The sequence below is a fragment of the Ovis canadensis genome, chromosome 3, assembly GCF_042477335.2.
Source record: "Ovis canadensis isolate MfBH-ARS-UI-01 breed Bighorn chromosome 3, ARS-UI_OviCan_v2, whole genome shotgun sequence".
Taxonomy (NCBI): domain Eukaryota; kingdom Metazoa; phylum Chordata; class Mammalia; order Artiodactyla; family Bovidae; genus Ovis; species Ovis canadensis.
Window position 1 is genome coordinate 181,013,773 of NC_091247.1, and position 16,534 is coordinate 181,030,306.

Sequence of the window (16,534 nt, forward strand, 5' to 3'; positions counted from 1 at the left end):
TTTGAAGTGCAGCAAAAGACAAATTGGGAATATTTGTGCTTTAAATTCATAAGTTGCAAATACAGACTGAATGAGGGCCCTTCAGAATCAGACAGACCTTGGGGTTTGACCTGGCTCTGCTGAGACTGTATCTGAGCCTCACATTCTCCACAATACTCACTCTGAATGCATGCTCCTGGGCATGTAAGTGCCTTGCACATGGGTATTTTGATACTGTGGAAGATAGGAATTCCCCTTTTCTTCATTTTCTGCCATGGCTAGAAAATGTGAGCAAGAGAAACAGCACACAGGATTCAGACACATTACCTTTGCTTAAAAGTGAAATAGCATAGCATTAGCTGTTGACCTTTCAGATGATTCTCCACAGTGGCTAAGTTGTTACTATTTTTTTTTCATCAAAGCATCATCCTTTATTACTTGTGACAAATGAGGAGACAGGCAATTGCTCTCAAAGCACTGTCTCCTTTACTGTTTAAAAAATGGCTGACTCTCATATTTTACCAAGTATTTTCTTGGGGAGAAACACTTGGTAAAATAAGTCAGATTTCTGATACTGGGTAGGAATACTTATAAATGATTTGACTGATCTCATCACTACCCACCCCAAATTAGAAATCTAAGAAGTTTGGAAAACTTAAACTCTGACATCCTTCAAGGAGCTATAAAGTTGTTTTAGCTCATTCCTGCTTGGTGCATTCAAGCCAAGTACCTGCGGCGTGTAAAGTCAAGAGCAAAAATCCATTCCTGCAATGTGTGCCTTTCTAATTGTTCTGTAATTGCTTGAAAGCGTTGCAGACATTGGGAATGGCATTTATGTTGAATAAATCTACTCAGGCAACTAGACCAAGTTTTAACATTTAAAGTGGCTGAGTAGAGTATAGTATTTGCAGTTACAAAAACAGTTTTAAGTCACGCTTCTCAGAAAGCTAGTTTTTATTTCTAACATTATTGTATATTTTAGCTATTTGAGCTTTAAAAAGAAAAATATAAGTGATATGCTCAACTGTCAAATTATCAATTCATTCACCATGCATTCAGTAAACCTTCAGTAAATACCAAGCACTATGCTAGGTGTGGTGGCAGGTACCTAGAAGAAGTGGCCTCTATCAGAGAGGCGCACAGCCCTGTGAGGGATAGAAACTTCAAGTGATTACAGTTCAGGGAAATATGTGCTTTTCTAAAAGCAGTTTCAAAATGGTATAGGAGTTCAGTGGGGATGTGTATTTTAACACGCACCTATTTTGGGACATTGACATTGACAGGATAAAGCAAGGTGGCCACCTATTCTATTGTGAAGCTTTCCTAGGAAGGCTCCTATTTCAGCAGTGTGGTCTGGCCAACTTTAAATGGGACATCTAAGCTGGAGCTGGCAGGCATTCAAATGCATGTCTCCTTGGGACCAATCTGTTCTGTTCCATGCCACGAAACGTCCGCTATTAAGGAAAGAACAACGTGGCCACCTCATCCTAAACACCTAGACCAGATCTGGAGATCTGTGTAGAAGACTAGCTGTGGGAACTTCCCTGGTGGTCTGGTGGTTGAGATTCTGCTGCCAATGCAGGGGTCACAGGTTTAATCCCTGGTCTGGGAATTAACATCCCACATGCTGTGCAGTGTGGCCAAAATATAAAAAAAAAAGGGGGGGGGGGCCGTGGATGGGTGAAATAAGGTATCTCCTTAGGATGGAATTTTATTTATTTTTATTTCTGGCTGCACCAGGTGTTGCTTTTACATGGGCTTTCTCTGGTTGCAGGGCATGGGCTTCTCTGGTTGTGGAGCGCAGGCTCTAGATGCGGGCTTCAGTAGTTGTGCACACAAGTTCAGTAGCTGTGGCTCCAGGCTTAGTTGCTCCATGGCATGTGGAATCTTCCCAGACCAGGGATCAAACCTGTGTCTGCTGCACTGACAGGCAGATTCTTATCCACTGTGCCACCAGGGAAGTCCTAGGACAGAATTTTATGAACTTGTTGAAAGCTATAGGAAGGAAGCACTTAAAAAATTTAGGGGAGACACTTAAGACAGAATATTAAATGAAATAAGTATATACTATTGTACAGACCACTACTATAAAAATTGTATTAAGACCATTCATTGAAATATGTCAAATATGTCAAAAGATTAATAATAGAATTATGAGCAGTTTTTATACTCTGTTTTTCTGCATTTCGTAAGATTTCTACAATGTGCATATTTCTTTTATAATTAGGAAAAATAGTGCTTATGTAAAAAAAAGTGATTCATTTCATTCCCATAGCTTGGCCGGTCGAGTGAGGCACATTGTCCATCAGGCCTTCTGGGATGTCTTGGAATCAGAACTGAATGCAGAGCCTCCCGAGTATGAACACGCCATCAAACTGTTTGAAGAAATCAGAGAGGCAAGTTGATGTTGTTTGTATTCATTAGTAATCCTCTGCCCCAGCCCCCAGGCTGTTTTTCTGTTCTCTAAAAAGTATTGGAGGCTTCTTTTGAAACACTGAGCCAGTTCAATCACTGGAAGAGTTTTTGCTTGCATCTCTGAGAGGAGGATGGAGATGGGGAAGAGGGCAGTGACAGGAACACAGGCCCGTGCTTAGCTGGTAGGCAGCGGCTATGGTGCTTCAGAGCACAGAGCCCAGATTAGACAGGTCTGCTTTAGTGATCTGCTTCTGCTTTCTCCTAAGTCTCAGTCTCCTGAGTGAGTGAAGTGAAAGTTGCTCAGTCGTGTCCAACTCTTTGAGACCCCATGAGCTATACAGCCCATGGAATTTTCTAGGCCAGAATACTGGAGTGGATAGCCTTTCCCTTCTCCAGGGGATCTTCCCAACCTAGGGATCAAACTCAGGTTTCTTGCCTTGCAGGCAGAGTCTTTACCATCTGAGACGCAAGGGAAGCCAAAGTCTCCTGAGTAGTGGCAAGAATTAAATCAGATGACAGTCATGGCTAACATTTCACAAGACACTTGCTCTGTGCTAAGCACTAGAGTATTCATTTATTCCTTTCCATAATGCTATGAGGTAGTTATGCCTGTTACTATTTTATATAAAGAAACTGAGTTCCCTGACTCATCCAAGGTCACATAGCTTTGAGGGGCAGAAGGTATTTGAACTGAGGCACTCCTGCTCAGAGATCATGCTCCTAACCACATGCTGTGTGTATAAGTACAGTGTCTACTGTGTTGTGAATAGGTTGCTCCCATAGTATATAATGTGCATGCATGCATGCTAAGTTGCTTTAGTTGTGTCCGACTCTTTACAACCGTATGGACTGTAACCCACCAGGCTCCTCTGTCCTTGAGATTATCCAGGCAAGAATACAGAAGTGGGTTGCCATGCCTCCCTCTAGGGATCTTTCCAACTCAGGGATCGAATCCCTGTCTCTTGCATCTCCTGCATTGTCAGGAGGGTTCTTCACCACTAGTGCCATCTGGGAAGCTGATAATATATATTTCACATATAAATATACTGTATTATACTAATGGGGCCCATGGGGGTGTTACTATTTGCCCTTCTTTAAAAGGTTCTTTTGGATCCCTGATCTGCAACTTTTTCTTTCTTTGCATGATTTCTCTGTAAACTTTTTAAAGTTCTTTCAATACTATTGCTTCCTTACCAGTTATTTTCATTATGATGGTGTTAGTAACTTCCCACAGGAGGGAAGGGAAGGCTTTCATTCAGAAGTGCCGGGGTCCAGCCCCAGTGGATCCAGGGTAATTCGAAGGGTGGACGGAATCGGCGAAGAAAAACTTACTTATTTAGAAATGTAAAGAGAGATTAGGGAAGAATAGTATAGTAGGAAAATTAGTGGAGAAAAGAGGCTGAATAACTTGGTTTATGCAGAGAGCTAATAAAACCTCAAGACAAGAGGTTTGCACCATCTACGTAGGGCACTGGCGCCCGCTTGAATAGCGGAGGGTAACCCGCCTTGGGCTCCCTCTCATGTGGGTCTTAGAAGCCAGGGCAAGTAAGTAGACATGGTGAGCCTACACGCCCCAGATGGGAATTCAGCCAGAAAAGAAGAGAAGGAGAAAAGACCACACGGGGGAAACCAGTCTTTCCAGTGACTGGCTCATCCTTTATTGTTCGGGAAAGCCTTTTATACTTTTGGTTGTACATAGAGATCAATGGATAATACAAAATTATGCAGCATCAGCAGCCCTGACTCTTATCGAGACCAGGCTTTCTCTCTGCATACCTAGCTGTATACACAAGTCTTAGGTGATTTACGTCATCTTCTGGCCAGGAGGCCAATTAACATTTTACGGCCCTTTTCTGATAAGGGTCTGTCAACCAGAAAACTTATTTGCCCTTAAAAGTGTTGTTCTTCCCAAAGTCTGGTGCCACTCTCAGAAAGCACTAATTAAGGTCACATTCTTACATAGCAAAGACACAACGATTTATAACAAAGAAAGAGGAGTACAGTGATTTATAACAAAGAGAAAGTTTACTAACTCAAAAGCCTAATGTTGCTAACATCAAAACTACTATATTCCTTTTTCTATATCCCAATTACATTGATTAATATCCTCCAGGTGCCTAAAAGATGAAGAATATGGAGGTCTGGCAGCAGTCATTGACTCAACAGTGAAACCCATCACCAGTATAATTTTTAGCTTTTTAGGAAAGGCTCTATATCTTTAAGATGCTTTAAGCTTCGTGCCTCTCGCAGTTGGGGGCCGTAAACAATCACAAGTGTAGTTAAACCTGTCAGGCAAGTTAGAGAGCCATCAAAGGGGTTTGAGCTGAAACACTCCTTTTATTTGCAGGAGACTGTCAATTGGAGCTCTAAGTTAACTTTTTCCAGAGAAAGGTGGTGGGGAATAGCCCCCTGTTATGTCAAAAGAGTGGAAAGCACAGTACAATAAAACAGGCAGACTCTGGTTTTGGGGGGTAGATGTTCAAGAAAATTCAGCGAGGCTCCCTTAAGGCCCGAATCACCTTTGCCTGTCGGACCCCTTAACCTCCTGACCTTTGCCATGGGCGGGACTCCTCATGCTGGCTCCCGGCACAGAAGATAGAGCTTTCTTTTTAGGATAGGACCCTGTCATGCTTCTCTGATCCACCACCGAGTCGGAGCAAACTTCTATGATATCCAGGGCATTCAAATACTGAGGGCAGGGAGCTTGGTCATCTAGACACTGAAATTTAAAAAATGACAGCCTTTCTTCATGTAATGATGCTGTTCATTCTCCCTGTGCAGATTCTCCTCTCTTTCCTGACTCCTGGTGGCAACAGGCTTCGCAACCAGATTTGTGAAGTTTTAGACACAGACCTCATTAGGCAGCAGGCTGAGCACAGTGCTGTTGACATCCAAGGCCTGGCCAACTATGTCATCAGTACCATGGGAAAGCTGTGCGCCCCTGTGCGAGATGACGACATCCGAGAGTTGAAGGCTACCAGCAACATCGTGGAGGTGCTGAGGTTAGTGCTGGCTGCTTGCATTTTCTTAAGTTACCTATGAGTGCATTCAGAAGGGAAATGTGGGAATTGAGGGGCACAGAATAGTAACTGGTCTCCCAAAGGAACTCTTAACCCTAGGGGAAAAACTGACTAAGCAAGGGGTCAATCATTTATTGTGTGTGTGGAACTTTCACATAGAATGAGCAAACAAGGGTGTTAGTTGGCAGTGCTGGGCCCTAGAGATGCAGTGATGAAAGGAGCAGATATGATCTCTGACCCCAGGGAGTTTACAATTTAATGAGGAGACAACCCTGAACAAGGAATTACAGTTGTGATAAAGCTCTGTGGGAAGGGAAGTAGAGAGGATTAATAGGGACCCCAGCAGAGGCACCTAATCTCGTCAAGGATACAGGAAGCTTTGATTAGGTAGGGTATTGGAGCTGCTTTGACACGTAAACCTTGAATTCTTAGTGATTTAACCACTAAAAGTTTGTTTCTCACTCATGCCACAGTCTGAGTCAGGGATTTTTGGTCAGGCAGCCTTCCAAGCACCAGTCAGGGACCCAGGCTCCTTCTCTCCTTGGCTCCACCCAGGTCTTTGGAGTCCTTTACATTCAGCTGGTGAATGGGGAAGAGATCATGAGGAAGGCATGCTGCTGCTGTTTAGTCGCTCAGCGGTGTCTGACTCTTCTGCGACCCCATGAACTGTAGCCCACCAGGCTGTTCTGTCCATGGGATTTTCCAGGCAAGATTACTGGAGTGGGTAGCCATTCCCTTCTCTAGGTGATCTTCCCAATCCAAGGATTGAACCCACTGAGCCGCCCGGGAAGCCCTGAGGAAGACCTATTAAATGTTTAACCACCTCGCCCCAGAAATGACATATTCCACTGACTGTGCCTAGTTCTGTGGTCCCACATAGATTGAAGTGGGTCTAGGCAATGTGATTGCTGTGTGGAATCACATTTCCCAGCCACACATCCACACTGCAGAAAGGGAAATGGACCTTTGGTGGTTGGTTAGCTAACTCTGCTACAGCTTCCCTAAGGAAGTGAGGTATACAGTAAGATCATAAAGACTCTAGTTTGGCTGTGATCCCAGAGGAAAGAGGAGTCTACAGTACTTTTTGCCACTGAGACAAATTCTCCTCCCCAACCCCTTTTGTGTGTGTGTGTGTGAATACAGCCACATAGAGAATTAAATTTCATGTAATAGTATTGGAAAGGGAAGGGGAGGAAACTGGTTTGCATATAGCAAGTTCCTTACTTTCTGACTTTGAGAAAGTTGACAATTTCTCAAGTCACACTTTCTTCATCTGTAAAATGGGTTGTAAATATCCTTAAGAGTTGTGCTCAGCTTTGGCAGGTTGAGATTCTTCAGCTATGGAATCCTTGCTTTGAATGATCTTATTACCCATGTGTGATAATCAAATCTGTGGCATTCATCTTGCTCATATATTGAGCACTTAGTGGTTGGTACTGTCCCTGCATTTCTAATATGCTATCTCATTGACTCTTCACAACATCTCTCCAAGGTTGATCTTGTCCCTTTCTTTCACAGGTGAGGAAACTAAGGCTCAGAGAGATTGAGTAACTTGTTCCTGGCCACAGAGCTGGTCAGTTGTGAAGCTCTAATTGAACACAGGGCTGCCCAACTCTGAAATGCAGTGTTTTCCCTGGTGCTTCACTGTCCTGTCCTTTTCTTTTTTCTTATTTCCTTAGGAATAGAAACAGGGTATACTATATTCAGACTCCTTAAAATTTCAGGGACTTTCAAATGAAAATTCCTTCTTGAATCTTTTTTTATCTCATTGTTAAGACTCATTGTTTATACTTCTTAGTGTCTGTCAGTCTATGGCTGAATGTAATGAATCAGTTGGAAGTATATTTGCTAAAGCAAATACTCTTGAGATCTCTGGAAGAATACATTTGGAATGCATGTGTAATGCCTTTTATGAAATGTGTCCTTGTCAAAGTGATTGGAATTTCAAAACCATTTTGGAGATGTTTATCTTTTCCAGCCTGTAAAATAAATAATAGTTAGTGAATTTCAGATGATTTTCTTGATTACCTGTGTAACTATTTTAACTCTGAAATTTTTAGACAAATATTTCATGTCCTGGACCTCATGAAAATGGACATGGTGAATTTTACAATTCGGAGTCTCAGACCACATCTTCAGCGCCAGTTGGTAGATTATGAGAGAACCAAGTTCCAAGAAATTTTAGAAGAAACTCCAAGTAAGTAAACTATGTGTGGATATATATTGAAATGGGGTGAAATATGGCATTTTGGTTTTTGATATCTTAAATAGTATTACTAAAGGCTTTTGGCATTTCTGTTCAACATTTTTTTGACTTCTAAAATTAATATCACAAACTTACAGCTGTTAACTTTGACCCCAGGAACTGCGCTAAGCACTACTCTTTATGCATTAAAAAAAAAAGAAACATTTATTAACCACCTGCTGTGTCCCAGATACATGTTGGGTGCTGTAGATATGAACAAAAATAAAGTTGCAGCTCCCAAGGAGATGGCCGAGTAGGCATGACAGAAAAGCGTATGTGGTCAGATGTGTTATTTAGTGCTATGAATAAAAGTAGGATAAAGAAACAGACAGTAATGGGGCAGGAGTGAGGGTAAGAGGTTATTTTTTTTTTTAGGTGAGGTGGACTGAGAGGCCTCTCAGAGAAGTAACATTTGAGCAGAGTTTGCAAAGGAATGAGGAAGGGCCATGTGAAGATGTGAGGGAAGAACATTCCAGCCAGAGAGAGCTGCAAGTACAAAGGCCTTGCAGTAGAAACTTGCTGTGTTTTGCACAAACACAGGGCAGACAGTGTGGCTGAAGTAAAGCAGGCAGGAAAGAGTGGTTACAGTTGAGGCCAAGAAGTAGACCGAGGCGGGTCCTATAGAGCCTTGTTAGGAAATAAGAGGAATTTGGATTTCAGTCCAAATGTGATGGGGAGTCATTGGAGAGCTTGAACAGGGACGCAGCATCTGCTTTTTATTTTTAAAACACACTCTGGCTCCTGGGTAGAGAATAAATCATATGGGAGCAAGAAGGGAAACAGGGACACCAATTAGGTGGTATCACAGATGGCGGATGGTCCAAATGGTGGTGGTAGAACGTAGTGAGAAGACATCAGGTTCTGGTTGTATTTTGAAAATGGAGTAACAAGATTTGCTGCAAGTTGGATAAGGGAAAAATGAGAATGGAAGATGACTGAGCAACTCGATGAATAGTGATGCCTATTAGTGAGATGGGAGAGACCCAGGAAAGGAGGGTGGGAGATGGGATGAAGTCAGAGTTCAGTTTTGGACCTGTGAACTTTGAGATCTTGTTTGACATCAATATGAAGATACCGGAAGGGATTTAGGAATGAGGTTGGAGTTTGGGGGAATGGTGAGCACTGGGAGTGTACATCTAAAGCCATGGAACTGGATAGTAGCTGACGCATATAGAATGCTTACCATATTCTACACACTTTACCTGTTTTAACTGATTTAATCTTTATAAAAACTTTAGGAAATTACTTCCTATTTATGGATGAGGAAACTGAGACATAGAGAGGCTCAATAACTTGCCACCATAATACAACTTCAGAGTTGTAGAGCTGAGACTCACCCCAGAAGTCTGACTCCACACTCCTGTCCACTCCATGCTCTTATCCCAGGGTTACCCTGGGTGAAATTACCTAGACGGTGAGTGTAGATACTGAGTGGGCCTGACCTGGGACTTTGGCACATCTAGAGCTTAAGAAAAGGAGAAAGATCCAACAACAGAGACTGTGTAGCCAGAGAGGGGAAGAAAGACAGGAGAGGGTGGTGTCCTGCAGAACAAGTGAAGAGAAAGTGTTCAGTGATCAGCTGTGACAAGCGCTAAGTGGTCAAGAAAGATGAAGACCAAGGCTTGATTGTGGTATGAGACCGTATGAGGCTCCTTGGTAACTGTGATGGGAGCAGTTTCAGTGGACTAGTGGACATTAAAACCAGACCAGAAGCGGAGAGGAGGAAGTATGACCTCACTGAATCCTCACAGTTCCTCAGTGGGGGAGGTACTGTTCTCCCTTCATTCCACAGGTGAGGAAACCGAGATGCCAGATGTTGGACAGTTAGCAAGAGGCTAGCTCACTGGTTCCCTTATTAGCAAACCCTTGACAGCAGCATCTGGGCTTCAGTTGCAACCACAGTCTAAGTCTGGGTTAGGTGATCCCCCCATGCCACCTTCCCCCTCGTGGACTGTGCTCTTCTGTCAAGATGGTCAATATGATAGCCTTATGTATACAGAGCCAAACACATGCCTCCTTTAGAGGGATTCCAGCAGACTGGAGCCTGTCCAGGGAAAAGGGCAGGGGCATGGAGGGTGACATGAGGAACAGTCAGTGAAGCTGGGCCCATAGTGCCTAGTACCAGGGAGACTCAGATGGGCCATGAGCACTGCCTGCCCTGTGGTTAGTGATTCAGGGCTTTGGTTAAGTTCTGAAGAGCAGACTAGGACCCATGGGAGGGAAGTAGCCAACAGCCAGTTTAGACTTTCCTAGCAGCTGGAGCTGCTCTTTTAACTTCAGAATGGACTTCCTGTCACTCATAGTAGCCCATGCTAGCTAACATTTTGTTTGCACACTTACTGTGTGCCAAGACCTTATTATGTGCCAAACACCTTACATTTATTAGCTTATAAACGCTTCACAAATCACCCTATGAGACTGTTATCACCTCCTGTTTATAAAGGAAGAAATTGAGGTTAAAGGAAGAGATTGCTAGTGGGTGGAAGAGCCTAGATAACTCAGGCGTGTCTCTGCCCCAAAGTGTATGCATTCAACCACTATGCAAAACTGACTCTCTCCAAACAGTCTACCAACTGCTTTCGGAGTATTTGCAGAGAAAGTTCTAGCATTGAGTGGCAGATATGACTAGATGATGTCTAAGGATCCTTCTGCAACAAAAATTCTCTTGACTTTGGGGTTACATTGTTTTGACTTCAAAGCCAGAGAGGGATTATGGGAAATAGAACCCTACATCAACCCTGGATCTGAAACCTGAACTATTAATATGATAACCATGTTCTTAGCAGCATTTTCCTGAGACTCACTGGTTGGTTTCATTTCTGTCCCTGTGTGTTCATATACATGTGTACAAATGTCTCCATGTCTTGAGTCAAGATGGGCCTGTAATCTTGAACAAAACCCTTAATGTAGGGTTGAACTACAGTTTTGTTCATCTCAAATGATTTGTTTCTCTCCTTGAAATCCAGACTTAGTCACTTGTATTTCACTTGTACCTTTCACATTGACTTGGATATTTCCAGAGATTTAAGAATAGAATGAATCCAGCTGTGCAAATAGGTCATTATTGCCCAGCTCTAAATATGTTCCCAGAGAAATCAGGAGTCCAGGAAGCAGAGTGTATGTCAGCTGTTAATTATATCCTCAAGTCACGCTGCCAAAAGTCGGCCACTGTGCCCTGCTATCAAAATAAAAGTCTTACAGTACTGCACAGAAGTACAAAAGTGTTGGATTTATTTGTGTACATGATTTTTGTAAATAATTATTTGAAAAATCAATATTTAGAAGTACTCTGGGTTTCCTAGTTGACTCCCCAAAAGATTGTATTTTGCCAACAGAGAGATTTTATGTCATCTCCCTATTTAAAATACACTCAAGAAATCCTTACGCAGTGATTGGGTATGTGTCTTAAATGTCAGCAAAATAACCACATTAAATCCAACAACTAAATTATCTGTGGAAAGAATGGCACATAACCCCTAGGCCACAAGTAATTTTTCAGATACTCAGAAAGAAAAGGTTTTATTTAGATCATCTCTTATATCTGATAAAATGTTCTCAGGAACTTCATTTCATGTGATTCAGAAATCCTCATGGGACATAAATATTTTTCAAAAAATAAATGAAATTGCATTATGATTGTCTTTACCTGGCACCCAAGGCATTCGGGAAATATTTATTGAACATTGTAGAGATGAGCAAGCTCATGCTCAGCAGCAACCTGCCCAAAGACAGAGGCGCACAGCCGAGAAACAGCAAAGCTGGGACTGGAAACTAGGTCTCCCCTGGCCAACCCAGGAGTAAACCAAGCTGCTGCCTTCATTCCTTTCTTTGGATTTTTCAATTTTGTGTTGTATCAGTTGAGTTATATCAGAGGCAACAGAAACTCACTGGCTGATTTAGCAGAAAAGGAAGTGAATGGAAGGAGAGGGCAGTTCACAGAAAAGCTAAAATTTCCTGAGACTGCACAAGGCCAGAAATCAGGATGGCATCAGGAATCTGGAGAGGAAAAAACAAGGGGAATTTCCTAGCTGCATCCTCAGATGGTTAATGTGCACTTCAACACGGACCATCCTTGAACGCTGTAATCATCATTCAGAGTCCCAGGAAAGAGTCTGATGGGCATATGACTCAGCCAGGCCAACTCCTGGGTAGGGAGGTTGCCTGGTCCTGGTCATGTGGCCTCTAATTAAATCCGCAAAAAGCACGGAGTGAAGGAAATGATTTCTCAAAATCAGTGCCAATAAAAGGGAAGGTGAGGTATAGCCAGGCATAAAAGAGTCGATGTCACGGATAAGCAGACTAGATTCTTCTAACTGAAAACTGGAATATTGGGTGTGAATATTTTCCAGAATATTGAAAATAGGGGCCAGGCTAGCTCTCGGTCTTTGCAATTCTGAACAGGCACCATTCAGTAAACCAGGAGAATGGTGCAGAATACATGAATGGGAGTCCCTGGCATTGTCCAAACCTTTAGATAACCCCTATTTTCAATATTCTGGAATTTCAAAAGTTGGACATGACTGAGCATCTGAACACACGCTCACATACACAGAGCTGGCCTCATATGTACAGTAGGAAGTGTTCCCTCCTCTTGCTTTCTGAAAGTTTGCAAAAAACACCTTATATCTTTTAGTTTGATTTGCATACACTGTGTATATCAGTAAAAGGGAATGCTATCTTCAGGTGTCAGGGATCAAATCAATTTGCCAATCTGAAGGAGACTATTTGAGTCAGTCCTTAAGCCCATGGTTAACTCCAGAGATAGGGAGTTAAAAAGGAAACCTGCCAGGTCTCATACTATATAGAGAGAGCAAAAGCTTTTTGAGAACCTACTAAGTGACAAGTACCACTGGGAAAATGTTTGATTAGTTTTCAAAGCAAGGTACAGTATTTAGTGTATGGTTGGTGCTCAGTTGTCTTTGAAGAAATTAATGGAGAGGCTTTTTTTCACATGGAAAACCAAGTACCAGTGCCTCCGAGGGTTGACCTTGCTCTTGGAGCCGCTCAGAGCAGTCAATATTCTTGCTTGTGGGAGTGAAATCTCAGCAGTGTGCGTGTGTGCTTAGCTGTGTCCAACTCTTTGGGGCCTGTGGACTGGGGCCCGCAAGGCTCTTCTGTCCATGGGATTATGCCAGCAAGAATGCTAGAGTGGGTTGCCATTTTTTCCTCTAGGGGATCTTCTCGACTCAGAGATAGAACCCATGTCTCCTGCTGCTCTTGCATTGGCAGGTGGATTTTCTTTACCACTGAGCCACCTGGGAAGCCCCTGAAATCTTAGCAGATCCCTTAGGGAAAATCCTTGTTTCCCTCTAAACTCTTGCTCTTTCTGCTTTACCAATTGTACTCATGCCTGGTTACATATAAGGATCACCTGGAGTGTTTAAACACAGATGCCTGAGCCCATCTCAGGCTGATTAAATCAAAATCTCCAAGAGCTGACACCCAAAATCTTTTTTTTTTTTTCTGTAAATTCCCAAGGTGATTGTACCATCAGCCAGGATTGAGAACCTCTGTGCTACATTGTTGCTTTTGTTTGAGATAACTAAATGGGCTTTTAAATGTGTCAGTTGTAAATGATTACACTTGTATATAAATGCTTATTACTGCCACATTGTAATTATACCCTGATGGTTTCCACTCTTACTCTCTGTTGGATCCCTTTTAAAGACTGTAAGTCTTTTATTTCTTTATAAACAAAACTGGGAAAACCAAGAACAACATTTGCCAACTGAAGAGAAGTAAAGTTGTGAAATTCTGGGGGTGGTATTGCTTTAGTATAGCAAATGGAGCTGTTCATAAATTACCCCTGTTTAAGGGTTGGGTCTGATGAATTTCAGGGTGACTGTTCTTTATTTCATTCTCTGGGTTTGTTTTTTTTTTAAATCTGCACCTATGTTCAGTCTGCATTTTTAAGCAATTGACACCTTATAAATTCTGCTGCTACTGCTAAGTCACTTCAGTCGTGTCCGACTCTGTGCGACCCTATAGACGGCAGCCCACCAGGCTCCCCCATCCCTGGGATTCTCCAGGCAAGAACACTGGAGTGGGGTGCCATTGCCTTCTCCAATGCATGAAAGTGAAAAGTGAAAGTGAAGTCACTCAGTCGTGTCTGACTCTTGGCGACCCCATGGACTGCAGCCTACCAGGCTCCTCCATCCATGGGATTTTCCAGGCAAGAGTACTGGAGTGGGGTGCCATTGCCTTCTCCTTATAAATTCTACCAAATGCATATTTTTTAAATAAGAAATGTAGTCTATGGCACCCCACTCAGTACTCTTGCCTGGAAAAGCCCACGGATGGAGGAGCCTGGTAGGCTGCAGTCCATGGGGTCGCCAAGAGTCGGACACGACTGAGTGACTTCAGTTTCACTTTTCACTTTCATGTATTGGAGAAGGAAATGGCAACCCACTCCAGTGTTCTTGCCTGGAGAATCCCAGGGATGGGGGAGCCTGGTGGGCTGCCGTCTATGGGGTCGCACAGAGTCGGACACGACTGAAGTGACTTAGCAGCAGTAGTCTAAAGAACAATTGATTTCTAGGGGTAAACCTTAGAACTGGGTCTGAAGTAAAAAAAAAAAAAAAAAAAGGTATTCATATTAGCATGTTGGGAAAGGCATACCTCTGATCAGATACTCCAAGGGGTCTGGAACCCAAAATGTCTAATCACCACTGCTTTTAATCTAGATAACTTCTCTGCACAAGACTCAAGGTCATGTGTGAGCTGGCCTGTCTGTCCATCTGATGCTATCTGCTGCAACTCTCTCCTCCCTTCCCCGCCTCTTTATGGACCAGCAGTACAGATTTGCTTGTAGCATCCAAACTGCCATGCTTTCCCATTATTCCGTCTCTCTGTGTGGCCTGTTCTCCTAGCCTGGAGTGACAGCTCTTCCCTCTATCTGCCTTGTGTCACTTATGGAGTTCTTCCTCTTAGAGTCCACCGTAGACTGCCTCCTCCCTCCACCCCACTGCGCCTTCGAGTACTCACTGTCTTCTGCTGTAACTGTGAGCTCACATGACTGTCTGCCCATCTGGACTGTAGGCCCCTTGAGGGCCGTGGCCATCTTACTGTTCATCGTGTGTGGAATGCACAAATGAAGGAGTCTATCAGCCGTAGGACAAGTGTGTGGCCTTTTCCCTTGCAGATGCTCTTGATCAAACTACAGAGTGGATAAAAGAATCTGTCCATGAAGAGTTACTTTCCCTTTCTGAGGCTACTTTAACGCCTGGGGCTGAAAACAACTCCAAGCCAAGCCTGAGCCCTACGTTGGTGCTAAATAATAGTTACTTGAAACTGTTACAGTGGGATTATCAGAAAAAAGAATTACCAGAGGTGAGTTTCCTCCCCCCACCCCCCCCCACCCCCGCCTTTGGCTTCCCTCAAGTTTTCAATATTCTAATTCTTAAGTTCAAACAGTGTATCAGCTGGTCTGTCTGTGTTGCATGTGGTTTAATGACCTTAACTGGAATCAGATGAAAAATAGGGATTTGGATGTAACACTGCTGAATTTACACGTTCATGGTACTGAGCTTCCCTTTCTATTTTTACATCTTAAATATGCTAGACACTCATGACAGATGGAGCACGTCTTCAGGAACTGACAGAAAAGCTGAATCAACTGAAAATGATTGCCTGCCTGGCCCTTATCACCAATAACATGGTGGGTGCTCTTACAGAAGGCCTACCTGAGCTTGCAGTCAGACTAAAAAGGATTTCAGCTGTTCTACTTGAAGGCATGAACAAAGAGTGAGTTCCAGCATTTTTATCTGCTCTCCCTTGTATTCCAGCTCTGCATGTGTTTCAGAGAACATGAATAACCTTGGAAAATCTGGATGTGGTATTCAGGACCATGCTTTAGAGAAGCCTAGCTCATGCCTTCTTTTCCTAGAGTTTCTTTTCATGTTTCTGAAGGCTTAGATGTCCCTCACCGGTAGGGAGAGGTCTTTTCCATAACAGGTGCCAGGGTGAGTGTAGTGTTTCCACTTAGGATGGATGTGTGTACAAGATCTCCTTTGACAATGTTGTGGAAAAAACAAACAATACCTAGAAATTTGTCATGCTCAGGGTCTATCAGAGAGGCTTTCTGATTCAGTTATTCTGACTCCATCATTTTTCTGCAACGAAATGTTTACCAGCTTCACAGATCCAGCCTCTGTGAAGCCTACAGAAGTAGTGACATCTCTGTCCTTCAGAGATGTTTTACAAGTCAGTGAAAATTTTGTCTTTGCCAAATTCATTTCTCAGTGTCAAACCATCATTGAATACTAGAATCTCATTTCAATTTTGCATTATTGGGAATCCTGTCCAAGTCAGAAAATTTCTAATCCTGGCCAATGACCAGGTGTTTCCATGGGTCTCCTATATGTCAGCTCCTCTTGCTGACTGTCCTCTCAGGTGCTTTCAGGGACTTTACACCCAATACATCCAACATCCCATCTTCCTGCTTGTTATTCAGAGAGCACATGCATGACTTGATAAAATCCTAGAATCTTAAAAGCCAAACTAGCCCCAGTGATTCTGGCAATCCAGAGTTCTCGTTTTGACCTAAAGCTCAGAGAGAATAGGATTTGCCTTGGGCTGTACTCCACGAAAAGGTCAAGCCAAGGCCTGAGCCCAAGCCTGACTGTCAAGTCCCTGCCCTTTCTACTGATCCTGGTGCTAACCTGCCAGGCTCTTTTCTTTCACATTCCAGAACCCAAGACCTATAAGGAAAAGAAACCTGCTCTGATTTTGCAGAAACCTGCTCTTGGCATTTCCCCACACTGGGTAACCATTATTTTCCAGGAATTCTAATTTATTAAGCCTTTAGTGAGTCCCCAGATACTGCTTAGTGTTAGCTGCTCAGTCGTGTCCAACTCTTTGCAACCCCATGGACTAT

The 16,534-nt window shown here is 43.1% G+C and overlaps 1 protein-coding gene across 2 annotated transcripts in view; it reads left to right on the forward strand.

The window, feature by feature from the left end:
- Positions 1-16,534, forward strand: part of TCP11L2 (t-complex 11 like 2) — a 41,875-nt gene that overhangs the window by 15,919 nt on the left and 9,422 nt on the right. For both annotated transcript variants that reach the window (XM_069585246.1, XM_069585247.1), the window contains 5 exons: positions 2,255-2,375; positions 5,176-5,396; positions 7,475-7,611; positions 14,801-14,988; positions 15,221-15,402. In XM_069585246.1, coding sequence (XP_069441347.1) covers positions 2,255-2,375; positions 5,176-5,396; positions 7,475-7,611; positions 14,801-14,988; positions 15,221-15,402 — 849 coding nt within the window. The remainder of the gene's footprint in view (positions 1-2,254; positions 2,376-5,175; positions 5,397-7,474; positions 7,612-14,800; positions 14,989-15,220; positions 15,403-16,534) is intronic.